Source organism: Ailuropoda melanoleuca, chromosome X (assembly GCF_002007445.2).
Source record: "Ailuropoda melanoleuca isolate Jingjing chromosome X, ASM200744v2, whole genome shotgun sequence".
NCBI classification, from domain to species: domain Eukaryota; kingdom Metazoa; phylum Chordata; class Mammalia; order Carnivora; family Ursidae; genus Ailuropoda; species Ailuropoda melanoleuca.
This window is the reverse complement of record NC_048238.1, coordinates 16,412,265-16,428,934: the sequence shown is the minus strand read 5'-3', so window position 1 is coordinate 16,428,934 and position 16,670 is coordinate 16,412,265. Positions and strand designations below refer to the sequence as shown.

At 43.9% G+C, this 16,670-nt stretch overlaps 1 protein-coding gene across 8 annotated transcripts in view; it reads left to right on the top strand.

The window, feature by feature from the left end:
• MAP7D2 (MAP7 domain containing 2) overlaps positions 1–16,670 on the top strand; it is a 115,175-nt gene that overhangs the window by 87,165 nt on the left and 11,340 nt on the right. For all 8 annotated transcript variants that reach the window (XM_034649450.1, XM_034649446.1, XM_034649445.1 and 5 more), the window contains 2 exons: positions 10,288–10,616; positions 11,179–11,311. In XM_034649450.1, the coding sequence (XP_034505341.1) occupies positions 10,288–10,616; positions 11,179–11,311 (462 nt within the window). The remainder of the gene's footprint in view (positions 1–10,287; positions 10,617–11,178; positions 11,312–16,670) is intronic.

The window sequence follows — 16,670 nt, the reverse complement described above, 5'->3', positions numbered from 1 at the left end:
GGCCCTTCTCTTTACTACGTCTGTATCTTTGGGGTAAACACCCAGTAGTGCAATGGCTGGGTCATAGGGTAGTTCAATTTTTAACTTTTTAAGGGACCTCCACACTGTTTTCCAGAGTGGCTGTACCAACTTGCATTCCCACCAACAATGTAGGAGGGATCCCCTTTCTCCACATCCTCTCCAACAATTGTTGTTTCTTGCCTTGTCTATCTTTGCCATTCTAACTGGCGTAAGGTGGTATCTCAGTGTGGTTTTGATTTGAATTTCCCTGATGGCTAATGATTTTGAACATTTTTTCATGTGTCTGTTAGCCATTTGTATGTCTTCATTGGAAAAGTGTCTGTTCATATCTTCTGCCCATTTTATGATTTGTTTATTTGTTTCTCGTGTATTGAGTTTGAGAAGTTCTTTGTAGATCTTGGATACCAGTCCTTTATCTGTGGTGTCCTTTGCAAATATATTCTCCCATTCCGTGGGCTGTCTCTTAGTTTTTTTGACTGTTTCCTTGGCTGTGCAGAAGCTCTTTATCCTGATAAAGTCCCATAAGTTCATTTTATCTTTTATTTCTCTTGCCTTTGGAGATGTGTCGTGAAAAAGGTTGCTCTGGCCGATGTCATAGAAGTTGTTGCCTATGTTCTCCTCTAGAATTTTGATGGATTCCTGTCTCACATTGAGGTCTTTCATCCATTTGGAGTTTATTTTTGTGTATGGTGTGAGAGAGTGGTCAAGTTTCATTCTTTTGCATGTAGCTGTCCAATTTTCCCAGCACCATTTATTGAAGAGACTGTCTTTTTTCCACCGGATGTTTTTTCCTGCTTTATCAAAGATTAGTTGCCCAAAGAGCCGAGGGTCCATTTCTGGGTTCTCTATTCTGTTCCATTGGTCGATGTGTCTGTTTTTGTGCCAGTACCATGCTGTCTTTGTGATCACAGCTTTGTAGTACAGCTCGAAATCCGGCATTGTGATGCCCCCAGCTTTGTTTTTCCTTTTCAACAGTTCCTTGGAGATTCGGGGCCTTTTCTGGTTCCATACAAATTTAAGGACTATTTGTTCCAGTTCTTTGAAAAATGTCCTCGGTATTTTGATCGGGATAGCATTGAAAGTGTAGATTGCTCTGGGTAGTATGGACATTTTAACTATGTTAATTCTTCCAATCCATGAGCATGGAATATTTTTCCATCTTTTTATGTCTTCCTCAATATCTTTCAAAAGTGATCTATAGTTTCTAGCATATAGGTCCTTTACGTCTCTGGTTAAGTTAATTCCAAGGTAACGCATGGTTTTTGGTGTTATTGTAAATGGGATGGATTCCCTAATTTCTCTTTCTTCAGTCTCGTTATTCGTGTATAGAAATGCAACTGATTTCTGGGCATTGATTTTGTATCCTGCCACCTTACTGAATTGTTCTATAACTTCTAATAGTTTGGGAGTGGATTCCTTTGGGTTTTCCATATAGAGTATCATGTCATCTGCAAAGAGAGACAGTTTGACTTCTTCTTTGCCGATTTGGATACCTTTGATCCCTTTTTGTCTTCTGATTGCTGTTGCAAGGACTTCTAGTACTATGTTGAATAATAGTGGCGAGAGTGGGCATCCTTGTCGTGTTCCTGATCTTAAGGGAAAGGCTTCCAGCTTTTCCCCATTGAGAATAATGCTTGCAGTAGGCTTTTCATAGATGGCTTTTATGAGATTGAGAAATGTACCCTCTATTCCTACACTCTGAAGGGTTTTAATCAGGAAAGGATGCTGTATTTTGTCAAATGCTTTTTCTGCATCAATTGAGAGGATCATATGGTTCTTGAGTCTTTTCTTGTTGATATGATGTATCACATTGATTGATTTGCGAGTGTTGAACCATGCTTGCATCCCAGGTATGAATCCCACTTGGTCATGATGGATAATCCTTTTAATGTACTGTTGGATTCTATTAGCAAGGATCTTGTTGAGGATTTTGGCATCCATATTCATTAGAGAAATCGGTCTGTAATTCTCCTTTTTGAGGGGGTCTTTGCCTGGTTTGGGGATCAAGGTAATATTAGCCTCATAGAATGAGTTTGGTAGCTTTCCTTCTGTTTCTATTTTTTGAAATAGCTTTAGGAGAATAGGTATTATTTCTTCTTTGAATGTTTGGTAGAATTCCCCAGGAAAACCGTCTGGGCCTGGAGTTTTATTATTTGGAAGGTTGTTTATCACTGACTCAATTTCTTCATAGTTAATTGGCCTATTTAAGAAATCTATTTCTTCCTGTTTCAGTCTTGGTAGTTTATAGGTTTCCAGGAAGGCCTCCATCTCTTCCAGATTGTTTAGTTTTTTGGCATATAGCTGTTGATAAAAGTTTCTAATAATCCTTGCAATTTCAATGGTGCTGGTCGTGACCTCTCCCTTTTCAGTCATAATTTTAATAATCTCAGTCCTTTCTCTTTGTTTTTGGACAAGTTTTGCCAGTGGTCTATCAATTTTATGGATTCTCTCAAAGAACCAGCTTCTAGTCCTGTTGATCTGCTCTACTGTGGTTCTGGTCTCTAATTCATTGATTTCTGCTCTAATCTTGGTCAACTCCTTCCTTGTCAGTGGGTTAGGCCTGTCCCTCTGTTGCTGTTCCAGTTTCTTGAGGTGAGAATATAGAAACTGCATTTTAGATTTTTCTATTCTTTTGAGTGAGGCTTGGATGGCTATGTATTTCCCCCTTAGGACTGCCTTTGCAGTATCCCATAGGTTTTGGACCGTTGTGTATTCATTCTCGTTGGTCTCCATAAATTGTTTAATTTGTTTTTTGATTTCCTGGTTTATCGAGTCATTCTTGAGCAGGATGGTTCTTAGCCTCCAAGTGTTTGAGTTTCTTCCAGGTTTTTCCTTGTGGTTGAGTTCCAATTTCAGAGCGTTGTGGTCTGAGAATATGCAGGGGATAATTTCAATCTTTTGGTATTGGCTGAGACCTGTTTTGTGTCCCAGAGCATGATCTATTCTTGAGAATGTTCCATGGGCATTTGAATAGAATGAGTATTCTTTGGTTCTGGGGTGTAGTGTTCTATATATATCTATGAGGTCCAACTCGTCGAGTATGGCATTCAAAGCCTTTGATTCTTTGCTTAGTTTTTGCCAGGGTGTTCTGTCTATTTCTGATAGTGGGGTGTTGAGGTCCCCTACTATTACTGTGTTCTTATCTATATGTCTCTTTATTTTGGTTAAGAGTTGGCTTGTGTATCTTGCTGCTCCCCTGTTGGGGGCATATATATTAATAATTGTCATATCCACTTGTTGAATACTTCCTTTAAGAATAATATAGTGCCCTTCTGTATCTCTCTCTATGGCCTCTAGTTTAAAATCCAGTCTATCTGATATGAGAATTGCTACTCCAGCTTTCTTTTGAGGTCCATTTGCGTGGAAGATGGTACTCCATCCCCTTACTCTAAGTCTGAATGCATCTTTGGGTTCAAAATGAGTCTCTTGTAGACAGCAAATGGATGGGTCATGTCTTTTTATCCAATCTGCAACCCTGTGGCGTTTTATGGGAGAGTTTAAGCCATTTAGATTGATAGAGATTATTGACAGATATGATTTTAATGATGCCATTTCTCTTTAAAGTCTTTGTATCGGTTGTGACTTGCTGCTCTGTATCACTCTTGGGGCCTTTTTACCTTTATAGAGCCCCCCTTAATATCTCCTGTAGGGCTGGTTTCGTGGTTACGAAATTGGTTAATGATTGGCGATTTTGGAACGTCTTTATTTCTCCATCAATTCTGAATGACAGCTTTGCTGGATAAAGGATCCTTGGCTGCATGTTTTTCTCTGAAAGAGCTTTAAAAATGCCCCCCCAAGCCTTTCTCTCATTCCAGGTCTCTGTAGACAGGTCTGACGTAATCCTGATACCTTTGCCTTGGTACGTGAGAAATTTCTTTGCCCTGGCCGCTTTCAATACTGTATCCTTGGATCTAATATTTGCGAATTGCACTATGACATGCCGTGGCGTAGGTTTGTCCTGGTTGAGCTTGGATGGGGTCCTCTCTGCCTCTTGGACACGAATGCTTGTTTCCCTTGCTAGATTAGGGAAGTTTTCAGCTACAATTTGTTCAAATATCTCTTCTAGACCTCTGTTTTTCTCCACCCCTTCAGGGATGCCGATGATTCTGACATTGGATCGTTTCATAGAGTCAGTAATCTCCCGTAATCTACATTCGTGGGCGTGGATTTTTTTAAGACCAGCTTCTATTTTCGTTTTTTCTTCTACTAACCCATCCTCCAATTCGCTAACGCGTTCCTCTGCCTCGGTGACCCTGGCCGTCAGAGCCTCTAGTTTTGACTGTATTTGGCCCATAGAATTTTTAATTTCTGTCAGATTCGCTCTCATTTCTGCCCTTAGGGATTCTATATTCTCAGCAACGCTTTCTCTGATGCTTTTTTCAAGTTTACTCATCATCTTGACCATTGTTGCTCTGAATTCCATTTCTGATAATTGGGATACATCCATATGTATTAATTCTGTGGCCGAGGCCAATTCTGTGGCAGAGGCCACAGACTCATTATCTTTTCTTTGCTGGGGGGGACTTCTCCTTCTCGTCATTCTGATGAAGAGAGATTGCAGGGTTGTCCAGAGCCCAAGTGTTGACTGGGACCCAGGCCGTGCGCCCTTGTTTTATAGAGATCTTAGGGATGTGGGCTTCTTCCTTAAAGAGTTTATTTATTTATTTGAGAGAGAGAGAGACAGTCAGCAAGAAAGGGAACCCAAGCAGAGGAGTGGGAGAGGAAGAAGCAGGTTCCCGGTGGAGAAGCCCGATGAGGGACTCCTTTCCGGAACGTTGTAAACACACCCTAATCCGAAGACAGGTGCTTGGTGACTGCGCCACTCAGGCGCTCCGGGTTGTGGGCTTCTTGATTTTTCAGCCTGCCTTCTGGGGGAGGGGCCTGCCTGCCGGTACTCAGAAAACCCTGTTTGGGTAGAGTCTCTGTGTCCCTTGCGAGGGGGGATGGGGATGGGCACCCTGTGAGCCGGTATTTCCGGGCTTTTGTTCTCTGGCGGCTTTCCCTGGCGGTTTGCTATGCCTCTTCTGAGAGAGCAGCAGCGGCTGAAATTCAGCCTCTGTCTCAGAACAGAGGGATCGCGGATCGTTCTCCACTGATGTTCTGGCCACTTTAACTCTGTTTCTGTTGGTGCTGCTCAACCCTGCAGCATCCCGGGCTGTGCGCCCCACACCCGGCGTCCCAGCCCTCACTTCCAGGGCCGGCACGTCTCTGTCCTTTGTGTTTCCAACCCCGCCCGCCGCCAGCCGCCCCGCGCGGGCTCCCGGAGCTCCCCGTCTCAGTCTGGTGTCTCACGGGTGCTGACCGCGAGTCCGCCTGCTCCCCCGTGCAGGTGGCCCTCCAGCCGCCAGCCGCCCCGCGGACGCTCCCGGAGCTCCCGGTCTCAGCCTCGATCCAGTGAGCACACCGGAGCTCCGGAGCTCCGTGAGATGCTTGGTGGTGCACGCTCCCGGCTCACGGACTCAGTCTGCCGTTTCCAGAGTGCGGGTCCGCGGTCCGCCCGCTCCCCGGTGCAGGTGGCCCGCCAGCCGCCCTGCGCGCGCGCTCCTGGAGCTCGCGTTCTAAGTCTGTTGTCTCGCGGGTGCCGTCCGCGAGTCCGCCTGCTCCCCCGTGCAGGTGGCCCGCCAACCGCCAGCCGTCCCGCGTGCGCTCCCGGAGCTCCCTTCTCAGCCTGCTGTCTCAAGCGTGCGGGTCCGCGGTCTGTCCGCTCCCCCTTGCAGGTGGCTACCGCTTCCCGGCGCCCTGACACGGCGGCTCCCTCCCCCTTCTGTTTAGCTTCCGATATCTGTGCGCGGTTTCACGGCTCCCCGCTTCGTACCTCGATACTCAGCGCTGGAGATGTTCATTTGTAGAGATCCAGATGTATCTTCCTGCGTCTCAGGCTGATTCCGTGGATATTTGCTGGTCTGGTACCTATCCAGCTCAACTCAGGGGACCGGCTGAAAAAGGTGTCCCCTACTCCTCCGCCATCTTAACCTCTCAAAAATTTGCCACTTTAAAACAAGAAAAAATGTTCTTAACATTTTGTTTGATTATATCGCAAGACAAAATGTTAATGTTAAATGTTTTCATAAAAAAAAAAGAATTGCTCTTTTCCTCCCTGGAAAGTAATAAACTCTGACCATAAACACTGACTTTTCAGAATGTTGGCTGAGCTGTGCTGATGAGGAGGCCACAGACCCCTCCCATCCTGTGGGTGGGTTCTGTTCACGATGCCTGGAGTCACGTGGCTTTAGAGAAACTAGAACTAGATTTCAAGATGTGGAGGGAAAAAGTTCTTTGGGGTTCCACTTTGCAGTAAACTTACATCCAGAAGTGTGACAGTCCTCTCTCCACGCTTATTCTTGCTGCTCTACTTACAGAGGGGTTTACTCATATTTCCTACCAGTCATGGAAACTCAGAATGTTATATACTCCTGCCTTGTGCACCAGGAAGACCTGTATCTACCACCCCAGCAAAATTTGTGATTCCCCTTTGTTAGATCTTTAATCATTGGAGGTATTGAACTTTTTTAAAAAAGAAAGTGACTGGATTTATTTTTTTTAAGATTTTTATTTATTTAAGAGAGAGTGTGTGCACAAGCTGGGGAGAGGCAGAGGGAGAGGGAGAAGCAGACTCCCTGCTGAGCAGGGAGCCTAATGTAGGGCTTGATCCCAGGACCCCAGGATCACGACCTGAGCCGAAGGCAGACACTTAACGGACTGAGACACCCAGGTGCCCCAGAGGTATTGAACTTTTAAAAATTAAAATGGGAAGCCTATAAAAAAGCATGTGAAGAATCAAATGACTTGGGGACCAGCCCTGGCTCTCTCATCTGTAACATCTCTTGGGAAAGGTCCTTTAAATGCTTAGGACTTTGGTTTTCTTATCTAAGATACGCGTAATAGTAATTTCACACTTACCTCACTGGGTTATTGTGGCAGTCAAATAGATACTTTTTTCATAGATGAGAAAGTACTTCTCTGTGAAAGCATGGTAAGTTCCCCTGATAAATTCATGTTGAATTTCTTTCATCACCTAAAGATACCTATTTCTAGGAAATTGTAAAACAATAACTTTGCCAGACTTCATTTGGTTGGCAGTAGCCAGAGAGCCTTGGAGCCTGCCGGACCAATATCACCTGGTTCAGGATGCCTGTGCTCAGCGTCTCCTACCTGCACCTGACAGAGTCCTGTATCCATACAGAAAAGTAGCCAGACGAGATGAGCAAGAAACTGCATAAATGGGGATAGGATAAATGGGGAATTTTTAAGATTGTATTCTGTATTTTGGTCACTTACTGTTTTAAAAATAACACTTCTCTAATTGAAAGGTTGGGTGTTTGTATGTGCATTTGTGTGTGTGTGTGTGTGTGTGTTCTAATTCTGTATATTGGGCAGGGGCTGGAGTAGGGGAATGTGAACAGACTTCTTAAGACAGTGAGTTTTATCCCAAATAAATTCACCCTTACTTCTCAGGGAAAAATTAGTTTTAGATGTGTGCTCCTAGGTAACTGACTCAGTTTCATTTAGAATAGAACTTCACAGTCTGTGGTGTGAACAGAACCATTGCATGACTTCTTTCAGGAAGCCCATAGTTGTGCCTTGGGGTGACTGTGGGGATTAGGACACTGCCTCTCCAACCAGAGTAGCTCTACTCTTATCTACTTTATACAGATACAGTGTGTGGAGGGGTAGCTATATGTGTCACTTGGGTAGTTCTCACCTGGAGTTGACCTTGTACCAGAGGGGACATTTGACAATGTCTGGAGACATTTTTGGTTCTTACAACCTGGAGTTGTGGGTGGCAATAGCTATTGGCATCTGCTTGTTTGAGGCCAGGGATGCTGCTAAACAGGACAGCCCTACAACAAAGAATGGTCCGGCCCCAAATGTCAGTAACGGCAGGGTTGAAAAACCTTTGTGCATATGGATACGTATATGGAGAGGGCAGGATTCTGCGCCTGGCTTTTTTTTTTTTAAGTCTAGGAACAAAATTAGAAAATCAGGGTTAAATGGTACAATTGGAAAGAAACATCTGGTTGCCGAGAAGTCCCTTATGAATCGTGGGCGAGTCAACTGAGCCCAGGGGCAGAGGGAGAACGGTCTGCAGGGGGGAGGCACCATCCATGTAGACAAGTTGTCACAGGGGTTCTGTGTAGCTCCAAGCCTACAGGATGATGGCACAGGGAAGTTGGTGTGGCCAGTATGAAACTGTTCTTTCTGGGGCCAGAGCTGTCCATCTGGAGAGCAGACTGTTCAGAAAGGCAGACAGCCTACCACGGAAATGAGACCTGAACTGATTCTTTATCAGTAAATCAGTAAGACGGTGGATACTGAAACAGGTGAATTTTAAAAATTCAAATCAGGTTCAAGCTGTATTCAGTGGGCAAGTATGACACAATTATGTGACCCTCAGTCTGGCTTTGAGTAAGAGAAGTTGTTTTCCTGGGCACTTGTAGCTGGCCTTTTAGTGTGAGAGCATCTCTGGAAAACTGGCCTGCATTTTACATAATCCACATACCACTTGATGATTATTTTCCATCTCAAGACCAAGTATAGTGTTGATTTGATCATAGTTTTCCTTACCATCAGAACATGATTAGGTAACTCTTAAGCCTGTGGTGATAAATTGGCCTTTAATATTATGTTGAGTTGCTTTTTTTAATGCTGTTTTCATAGAACAAAAACAGTTGAATATTGGCAGTTCCATATGGTTCACTCTGCTACAGGATTGAGAGTGATGATTTGTAATTTATGTAGATTACTTCTTCCTAAAGGAACTCTGCAAATCCTTCCTCTGTGGGAAACCTTCTGGGTATACTGAACTTCTGAAGCTAGGTTGTCACCTGTATCCTCAACACCTAGCACTCACCAGGAGCCAAGCCTAGAGTGTACTTATAATGGACCTTTTTTTCAACATAAGACAGGGTCCTACATTTTGTTTTGTTTTGTTTTTTTTTAAAGATTGTGGTTATTTATTTATCTGACAGAGACAGAGACAGCCAACGAGAGAGGGAACACAAGCAGGGGGAGTGGGAGAGGAAGAAGCAGGCTCATAGCAGAGGGAGCCTGATGTGGGTCGATCCCAGAACGCCGGGATCACGCCCTGAGCCGAAGGCAGACGCTTAACCGCTGTGCCACCCAGGCGCCCCAGGGTCCTACATTTTAACAAAGCAATATTTCCCCGAGTGACAGTGAGGCTTGTCCTCAGCTTTCACATCTTTCCAGTAGCAGAAGAGATTCTTTTAAACCTTAAGAGCCTCAAAAAAAGACACCTCCTCTCCCTACCTCTTGGCTGAGTTTGTTCCTCAGCATATAAAAAGGAACTGGATATCAATCATACTTCAGTAAAGGTGAATTTTTCTTAAAAAAAAAAAAAAAAGGAACCAGGGACCTTGAAGACATTATGTTGGGTGAAATAAGCCAGACACAAAAGGACATACACTGTATGATTTCATTTCTGTGAGGTACGGAGTAGTCAAATTCCTGCAGAGAGAAAGGAGAAGGGTGGTTGTCAAGGGCTGAGGGAGGCAGGGATAGGGAGTTAGTGTTTAATAGGTACAGAGTTCTAGAGATGGATGGTGGTGATAGTTGCACCACATTGTGAACGTACTCAATGCCACTGAACTGTACACTTCATGGCTAAGAGGCGCTTGGGTGGCTCAGTCGGTTAAATGTCCCAACTCTTGGTTTCAGCTCAGGTCATGATCTCAGGGTCATGGGAACAAGAGCCATGTCAGGCTCCATGCTCAGCATGGAGTCTGCTTGAGATTCTCTCCTTTTCCCTCTGCCCCTCCCGCCTCTCACTCCTCCTCTCTCTTTCTGTCTCTCTCTGTCTCGCTCTCTCTCAAATAAATAAATCTGAAGAAAGAGAATGGCTAAGATGGTAAATTTTATGTTACATGTATTTTACCACAATTTAAAAAAAAGCTCATCCATTGCCATATGCTGAAGCCAGATTGAACCCTGGTATTCATCTGAAAAGAGGTAGGACAGTGCCTAACACTTTATCCTTACATTGTCATTCAAACTTCAGTGAAGTTAGGACATGGCATCACCAGCTAGGCTTCCTAAAATCTTGTCCCTTCCACCAGGGATATCTTATAGATACCTATGTTGCTATTAGGGTGATAGTACTTCAAGGAGTTTTGAGTATGTGCTAAGCCTTCCACTTGTTCCTCTTGAAGGATGAAATTGTTCAGCTTTTTGAAACCAAGCCTCTTAGGAAATGAGAGGTTCTTTGGCCAGGCTCAGTAATCATCTTCTAGTATGGTTTCGGTTTTCCAGGGCAACTTCAAAAGCATATCCACAGTCTCCAAAGAATATGAAGCCGCCATACCCAGGGTCTCCTGTGAAGTACCGCTTTCCCACCTTTCCCAGCCAAGAAACACCCAAGAGGAAAGCAGAGAAAGAGAAGAGCAATAAGGAAAGGGAAGGTGTCCTGGCTCAGCAGGCAGCTGGCCTGCATGGAGAGGAAGCCCCAGAGAAGCATGTGGTGGACAAGCATGTCACCGAGAAGCACGTGGTGGACAAGCATGTCACCGAGAAGCATGTGGTGGACAAGCATGTCACCGAGAAGCATGTGGCCACAGGAGGGAAGGCCGAGAGCAGTGGAGGTAGGCCCTTCTTGTCAATGCTGCCCCAGGGCTTGGCTTTTACAAGCTGGTTCTCTCTCTGCCCAGATCCATGTGGGAGTCTCGTGTGGGGGAGGGAGGGAAGGAGATTTTTCTCTGGGACAACTTCATGCCCTCATGCTGTTTTTTCAGGCTTGTACGTTGCCCCTGAGTCCTTCCCCTTGGTCTCCTATGGGCCTCCTGGAGGACGGACTGACACTGGTCATGGATTTGGAAGCTCATGGGGGTGTTGAGGTCTTCCTTTAGTCCTTCAAGCATTTATGGTAGTTGCAGTGTGTTCACCCAGGTGGACACTGCGGTGGTGGCTCCTGTGGGTCATGCTATCCACCCTGTCTCTCTTCCCCAACTTTCCACTGCCCTCCCGAGTAACGCATTCACAGGGTCACAGCGATCCCACTGCCACTTCTCTGCTCAGTGGCTATTTGTGCTCGTCCCAGCAGCATTTCCCATCACCTGCTGAGTTGGACTTTCTGTTTCCAAGTGGCAGCTACCTGTGTGAGTGCAGTCAGTGTTTCATTTCCCATAATCTTTTCCTCTGATGCAGCCTCAGGGAAGCCTACAGCAGGCACCACTGATGCAGGAGAGGCTGCAAAGATCCTGGCTGAAAAGAGACGACAGGCCCGGCTACAGAAGGAGCAGGAGGAGCAGGAACGGCTGGAGAGAGAAGAACAGGACAGGTATGGGTGGCTCAGAGTTTCATTGCCGTCTCGTACAAAGGCTGTGGTAGAAAGAGCAAGTCGCCTTTCTTTCTAGGGTTTGACTATTGATAAAAACTCAGCAGAAGTACAGGTCTGCATGGCAGGTGTTCAAGAGACTGTGTCTCTTGGGGCGCCTGGGTGGCACAGCGGTTAAGCGTCTGCCTTCGGCTCAGGGCGTGATCCCGGCGTTATGGGATCGAGGCCCCACATCAGGCTCTTCCACTGTGAGCCTGCTTCTTCCTCTCCCTCCCCCTGCTTGTGTTCCCTCTCTCACTGGCTGTCTCTATCTCTGTCAAATAAATAAATAAAACCTTTAAAAAAAAAAAGAGACTGTGTCTCTTACTAGATGTAATTAACAGCAATGGAACATTGTCTTTTTAAGACTACCTGGAAACTCATAGCTCCTGGATCTAAATGTTACTGATGGCTTCCTGTTCTCCTCTTGGTCTCTAGTGACCAGTGAGGCCTCATAGAGCTATCAGGGGAGTTTGAGCTTTGTTCATGGAATGAGATTCTCCCTGAAGATAGGAGGTTCCAGAGGTAGAGATCTTGATTCTGCTTCCCAAATCATGTTTTTTCCTTAAATTATCCTAACTTGCACCCCCAGGTGAGAAGGAGGAAGGTTGAGCAAAGGCCCCTAGATGGAGTGGAAGCTAATGTCATTGTCCACAAGGCCCCTAGATAGAGTGGAAGCTAATGTCATTGTCCACAAGCAACAAGGTAGAGGGACTCCATTTCTGGAGCACAGCAGAGGACATCATCATAGTGGTCCTTAAATATGGGAGGGAGGTGTTGGAACCATCCGGGAGTGCAGTGAAAATACACAAGCCTAGGCCCTATCCTGTTTCAATAGTGCGCCAAAGCGTGAGAACCACTGTGTTGTTAGTACCAGGGCACTTTGGTCAAAGTACGGATAGTTCTGCATTTTCTGATCTTTGTGTTCAGAAAAGAATGCATGCTGAAGGACAAGGTAGATTTTATCATTAAATTGGTAAGGAAGCTTTTAGGATAATCACACAGTGTAGTCCAATATGTTTAGAGAATTAACTTGACGGGAAGCAAGCCATGCCGCAGCACTTCAAGACTGGTACTGAATTTCAAGTGATAAATAATAGAATAGCCTTGATCCTTAAGTGACCTTGGCAAGTCTTTTGTGGTCTCTAATTACAGGTTTGCTGATTTATTTTTTTTTTTAAGGATGGGCAGTAGGTCTTAATTATCCCTTCTTCAAATTCTGCACTTTTCTGATGATTTTCCCACCTCCAGCCTTCTGTGAACAGTGACATATCTTTTTGTTAAGTGGTGTGTTTGGGCTGGTTTGAGGGGGCCATAGGATGTGTGAAGAGAGGTCACAGGAGGCAAAGATGAATCACAGGACCTCAAATGACAGGCCTTGGTGATTGCAGGTTCTAAGCAGGTAAGTAACATGATTGTGGCTGTATGCTTAGGAAGGTGAAGTTCTTTACCTTCTAACAGTCACCCTGTCTCTCACATTTCCTGAACAGCCCAGCTCCTAAAAGAATTGATTGTACTCCTGTCTTTATTTCCTCAACACATGTTCATACCTCACTCACCATTCCTCCCAATTGCCAGACTCCTAATCCGTTTCTTTGTTGACTTTGACCTTGTCAAGCTTGCCCTTGCTTCTTTGGCCTCTCCTTCTCCTTCTCTTCTATCCATCCCTCACCCCCTCACATGTTGCCTGGACTCCCGACCCTCAGTCCTTGGCCAGCTTCACCTGACAAGCCCTCCATGAGCAGTGGTGCTCCCTCCTGTTCAGCCATTTTCCTCTGGCTTCAAAAGGTTTGGGGCCCACATTTCACACAACGGTTTCATGTGGAGCATTTGATGTGCTAAACCAACTCTGCTCTCATCTCCCCTTCTATCTTCATTTTCCCTTTGCCTCATTTACCATCTGTTTCTGAAGCTAATTTCATCTCGTTTTGAAAACCTTCAGTACTTCCTGGTACAAGGGAGGCAGTAAATAACACATGCACACTGGTGACCTCTGAATCTGTGCCCATGGCCCGGTCTCTTGCTAGGGGTGTACTATCTGCTACCATAGTCTCTATTCCTATGTGACTACCAAAATGCAAATGCACTAAAATTAAGTAAAATTCAATTCCTCAGCTGTACTAGCCGCGTTTGTACTGCTCAATAGCTACATGGCTAGTAGCTACCATATTGGATACCACAAATCTCTAGAATATTTCCCTCATCACGGAAAGTTCTCTTGGATAGCACTGGTCTAGAACCTAGAGGCCGTATCCCAGCTGGCTTTTGCTTTCATTTGAGCGTGTCCCAAATGCTTCTCAAATTCAGCATGTCCAGAGCAGGTCAGGAGAGAAGCTGCTGAAGGACAGGGTGAGAACAGATCAAAGAAGGGCAAGTTCAGGATATTGAAGATTAAGGGTTTTTTTAATGAAAACTTTTAAGCACACGAGAGAGAGAATCGTCAGACCTTGTTCACAGATTGAATAGTTCAAGGCTGAGCCTGTGTCAGGGATGTGGTACAAGTTGCAAGAGGGGCCAAGGGCTGAACAATGAAAGATGGGGGTCATTACACAAAGACCCTCACCAGTAGCCATTGACAGGGATAAGGGATGCATATGCTAAATGCTGAATGTTGACCATGGTGCATAGTTTTTTGGTGCTTTCTTACCTGGTAAGGAAAGGAGATAGGTTTGGAGTAGATGACAGGAATTAAGACAGAGGAGTGATAGAACTGCACATGGGTCTCATGAACTCCAGAGGGAACTTGGTCAAGATAGCAGGGGGGAGGCAAGCAGCGTGCAGCAGCAGGACATTGGAGAAATGACCAAATCCATGTTCTCTGGTTTTTTAAGCAGATAGAGAAAGAATGTTTGTCCTTGGAGAGGATATTGAGGCACTCAGTTTCACATAGGAAGCTAGTTTTCACCTACTTTGGGAGAAGCAGAGTATGATTAATGGAGGGTATTTTGTCTGTAACAGGAGGGACAAGCAGAGGCTAATGGGCCTGTGGGGAGGAATGTGTGTTGTACATGATGATGAGGATTAGCGAGACTTAGGGGCCAAGGCGATGTGTCGCTTACTGTGTGTGTGTGCACTGGGCACCTCTGAAGTCCTTATGGTAAAACAGAATGGCTTTTCAGATACTGAAGAAGAAGATAAAGATGAAGTAACTTGTGCATTAATTCATACGCAATGTACCCTTTGTGTATTAACTTCTTGGGGACAAACGATCTCATCAAATGAGGGATAAGAACTAAAACAGTGCTTTGAATTAATCTTTGGATAAATTTTGTTATCAACATGCCCATTTTGATACTCTTTTGTTAGACATACTTGGTCTTTCATTGAGAAGTCTAGGAACTGGAGTTTCTCTCTGATTAGGCTCTGTAATGCTCTTGTCCAGAGTTCTCCAGAATGTTTGTTAATAATTTCAGTTATTCCAGCAATGTGTTTAGGCACTGTGACTTTTGCTAATGTAGAATATATTGTGCGCTATTAGTCTTGGGCTAATGTCTTTCAGTATTTCTTTACCTTTTAAAATATTTCTTTGGTGATGCATAGGCTAATTGCCTCCACAGTTCCTATAGGATAGGAGAATATTCTTTTTAAGTCCTGATCTTTGTGGGGGGGGCAGAGGGAAAGGGAGAGAATCTTTTTTTTAATTTTATTTATTTGTTTGTTTATTTATTTATTTTAAATTTATTTGAGAGAGAAAGAGGCCATGAGCAGGGGGAGGGGCAGAGGGAGAAGCAGACTCCCCACTGAGCAGGGAGCCTGACATGGGGTTCGATCCCAGGACCCTGGGATCATGACCTGAGCCGAAGGCAGACGCTTAACCAACTGAGCCACCCAGGTGCCTCAGGTGAAGTCTTGATCTTGCCCATATGTCACATTGCCATTCAGTAACATACTGTACAATGAGTATGATTACTTAAATTTTTTTTATAGATGAGGAAAGTGAACCACTTATGAACAGGAAGAACATTAGAAATGTAAAAACAAGCACTTAGACTTTATAGGGTTTTCCCTCACTGCTTAGAGCTCTTTATCATTCTACTACCAACCATTCACGTGGATGAAAAATTTCTAAATGTCATTTAATTTTCATATAGCAAAGAGTAAAAGATAAAAGATTTTTTAACACTAAATTTTTTAAAAGATTTATTTACTTATTTTGGAGAGTATGAGTGGGGAGAGGGGCAGAGGGAGAGGGTGAGAGAGAATCGCAAGCAGACTCCCTGCTTAATGTGGAGCCCAATATGGAGCTCAATCTCATGACTCTGAGATCACGACCTGAGCCAAAATCAAAGATCAGATGCTTAACTGACTGAGCCACACAGCACCCCAAGCTAAAAGATTTTTTTTCATTAATTTTATTTTATTATATTATGTTAATCACCATACAGTACATCCCCTGATTCTGATGTAAAGTTTGATGCTTCATTAGTTGCGTATAACACCCAGTGCACCATGCAATACGTGCCCTCCTTACTACCCATCACCAGTCTATCCCCTTCCCCCACCCCCTCCCCTCTGAAGTCTTCAGTTTGTTTCTCATGGTCCATAGTCTCTCATGTTTCATTCCCCCTTCTGATTACCCCCCTTTTCTTTATCCCTTTCTTCCCCTACCGATCCTCCTAGTTCTTATGTTCCATAGATGAGAGAAATCATATGATAATTGTCTTTCTCTGCTTGACTTATTTCACTTAGCATTATCTCCTCCAGTGCCGTCCATGTTGCAGCAAATGTTGAGAATTCGTTCTTTCTGATCCAAGCTAAAAGATTTTTAAAGATTGGTAAAACAATGAGAAACAGATGTTTTAATTTCTATATTAAATATAAGGGTTCTGTTGAACATTTTCTTCCACTTGCTGCTTCAGAAGTCACATAGCAATTGAAACCCAAAGTAAACTTTTTGAGCTCGCAGTCACTGTTCTTAAATTGCTGATTGGCACAGTTGTAACCATCGAGACACTTGTAGTTTTTTTCAGCTTCAATTAGTTTTAAATATTTATTTCACTTAGTTTTTAAAAGAATTGTCATTAAGTAAGAATGATGGGGTTGTGGTCATTTGTATGTTGACTAGGGGACATTTGTGTCTTCGTTACAGTATGTTCACAAATCAATACATCATTACTCTTTGCATTAACAGAATTTACAGTCAACCCTAGTTGACTACATATATATATGTATGTTTGTATATATATTTGTATATATATGTATGTATATATTTTTTTGTATATATATGTGTGTGTATATATGTATATATGTTTGTATACATATATTTGTGTATGTGTGTATATATATATATATATATATATATATATATATATATATATGTTTT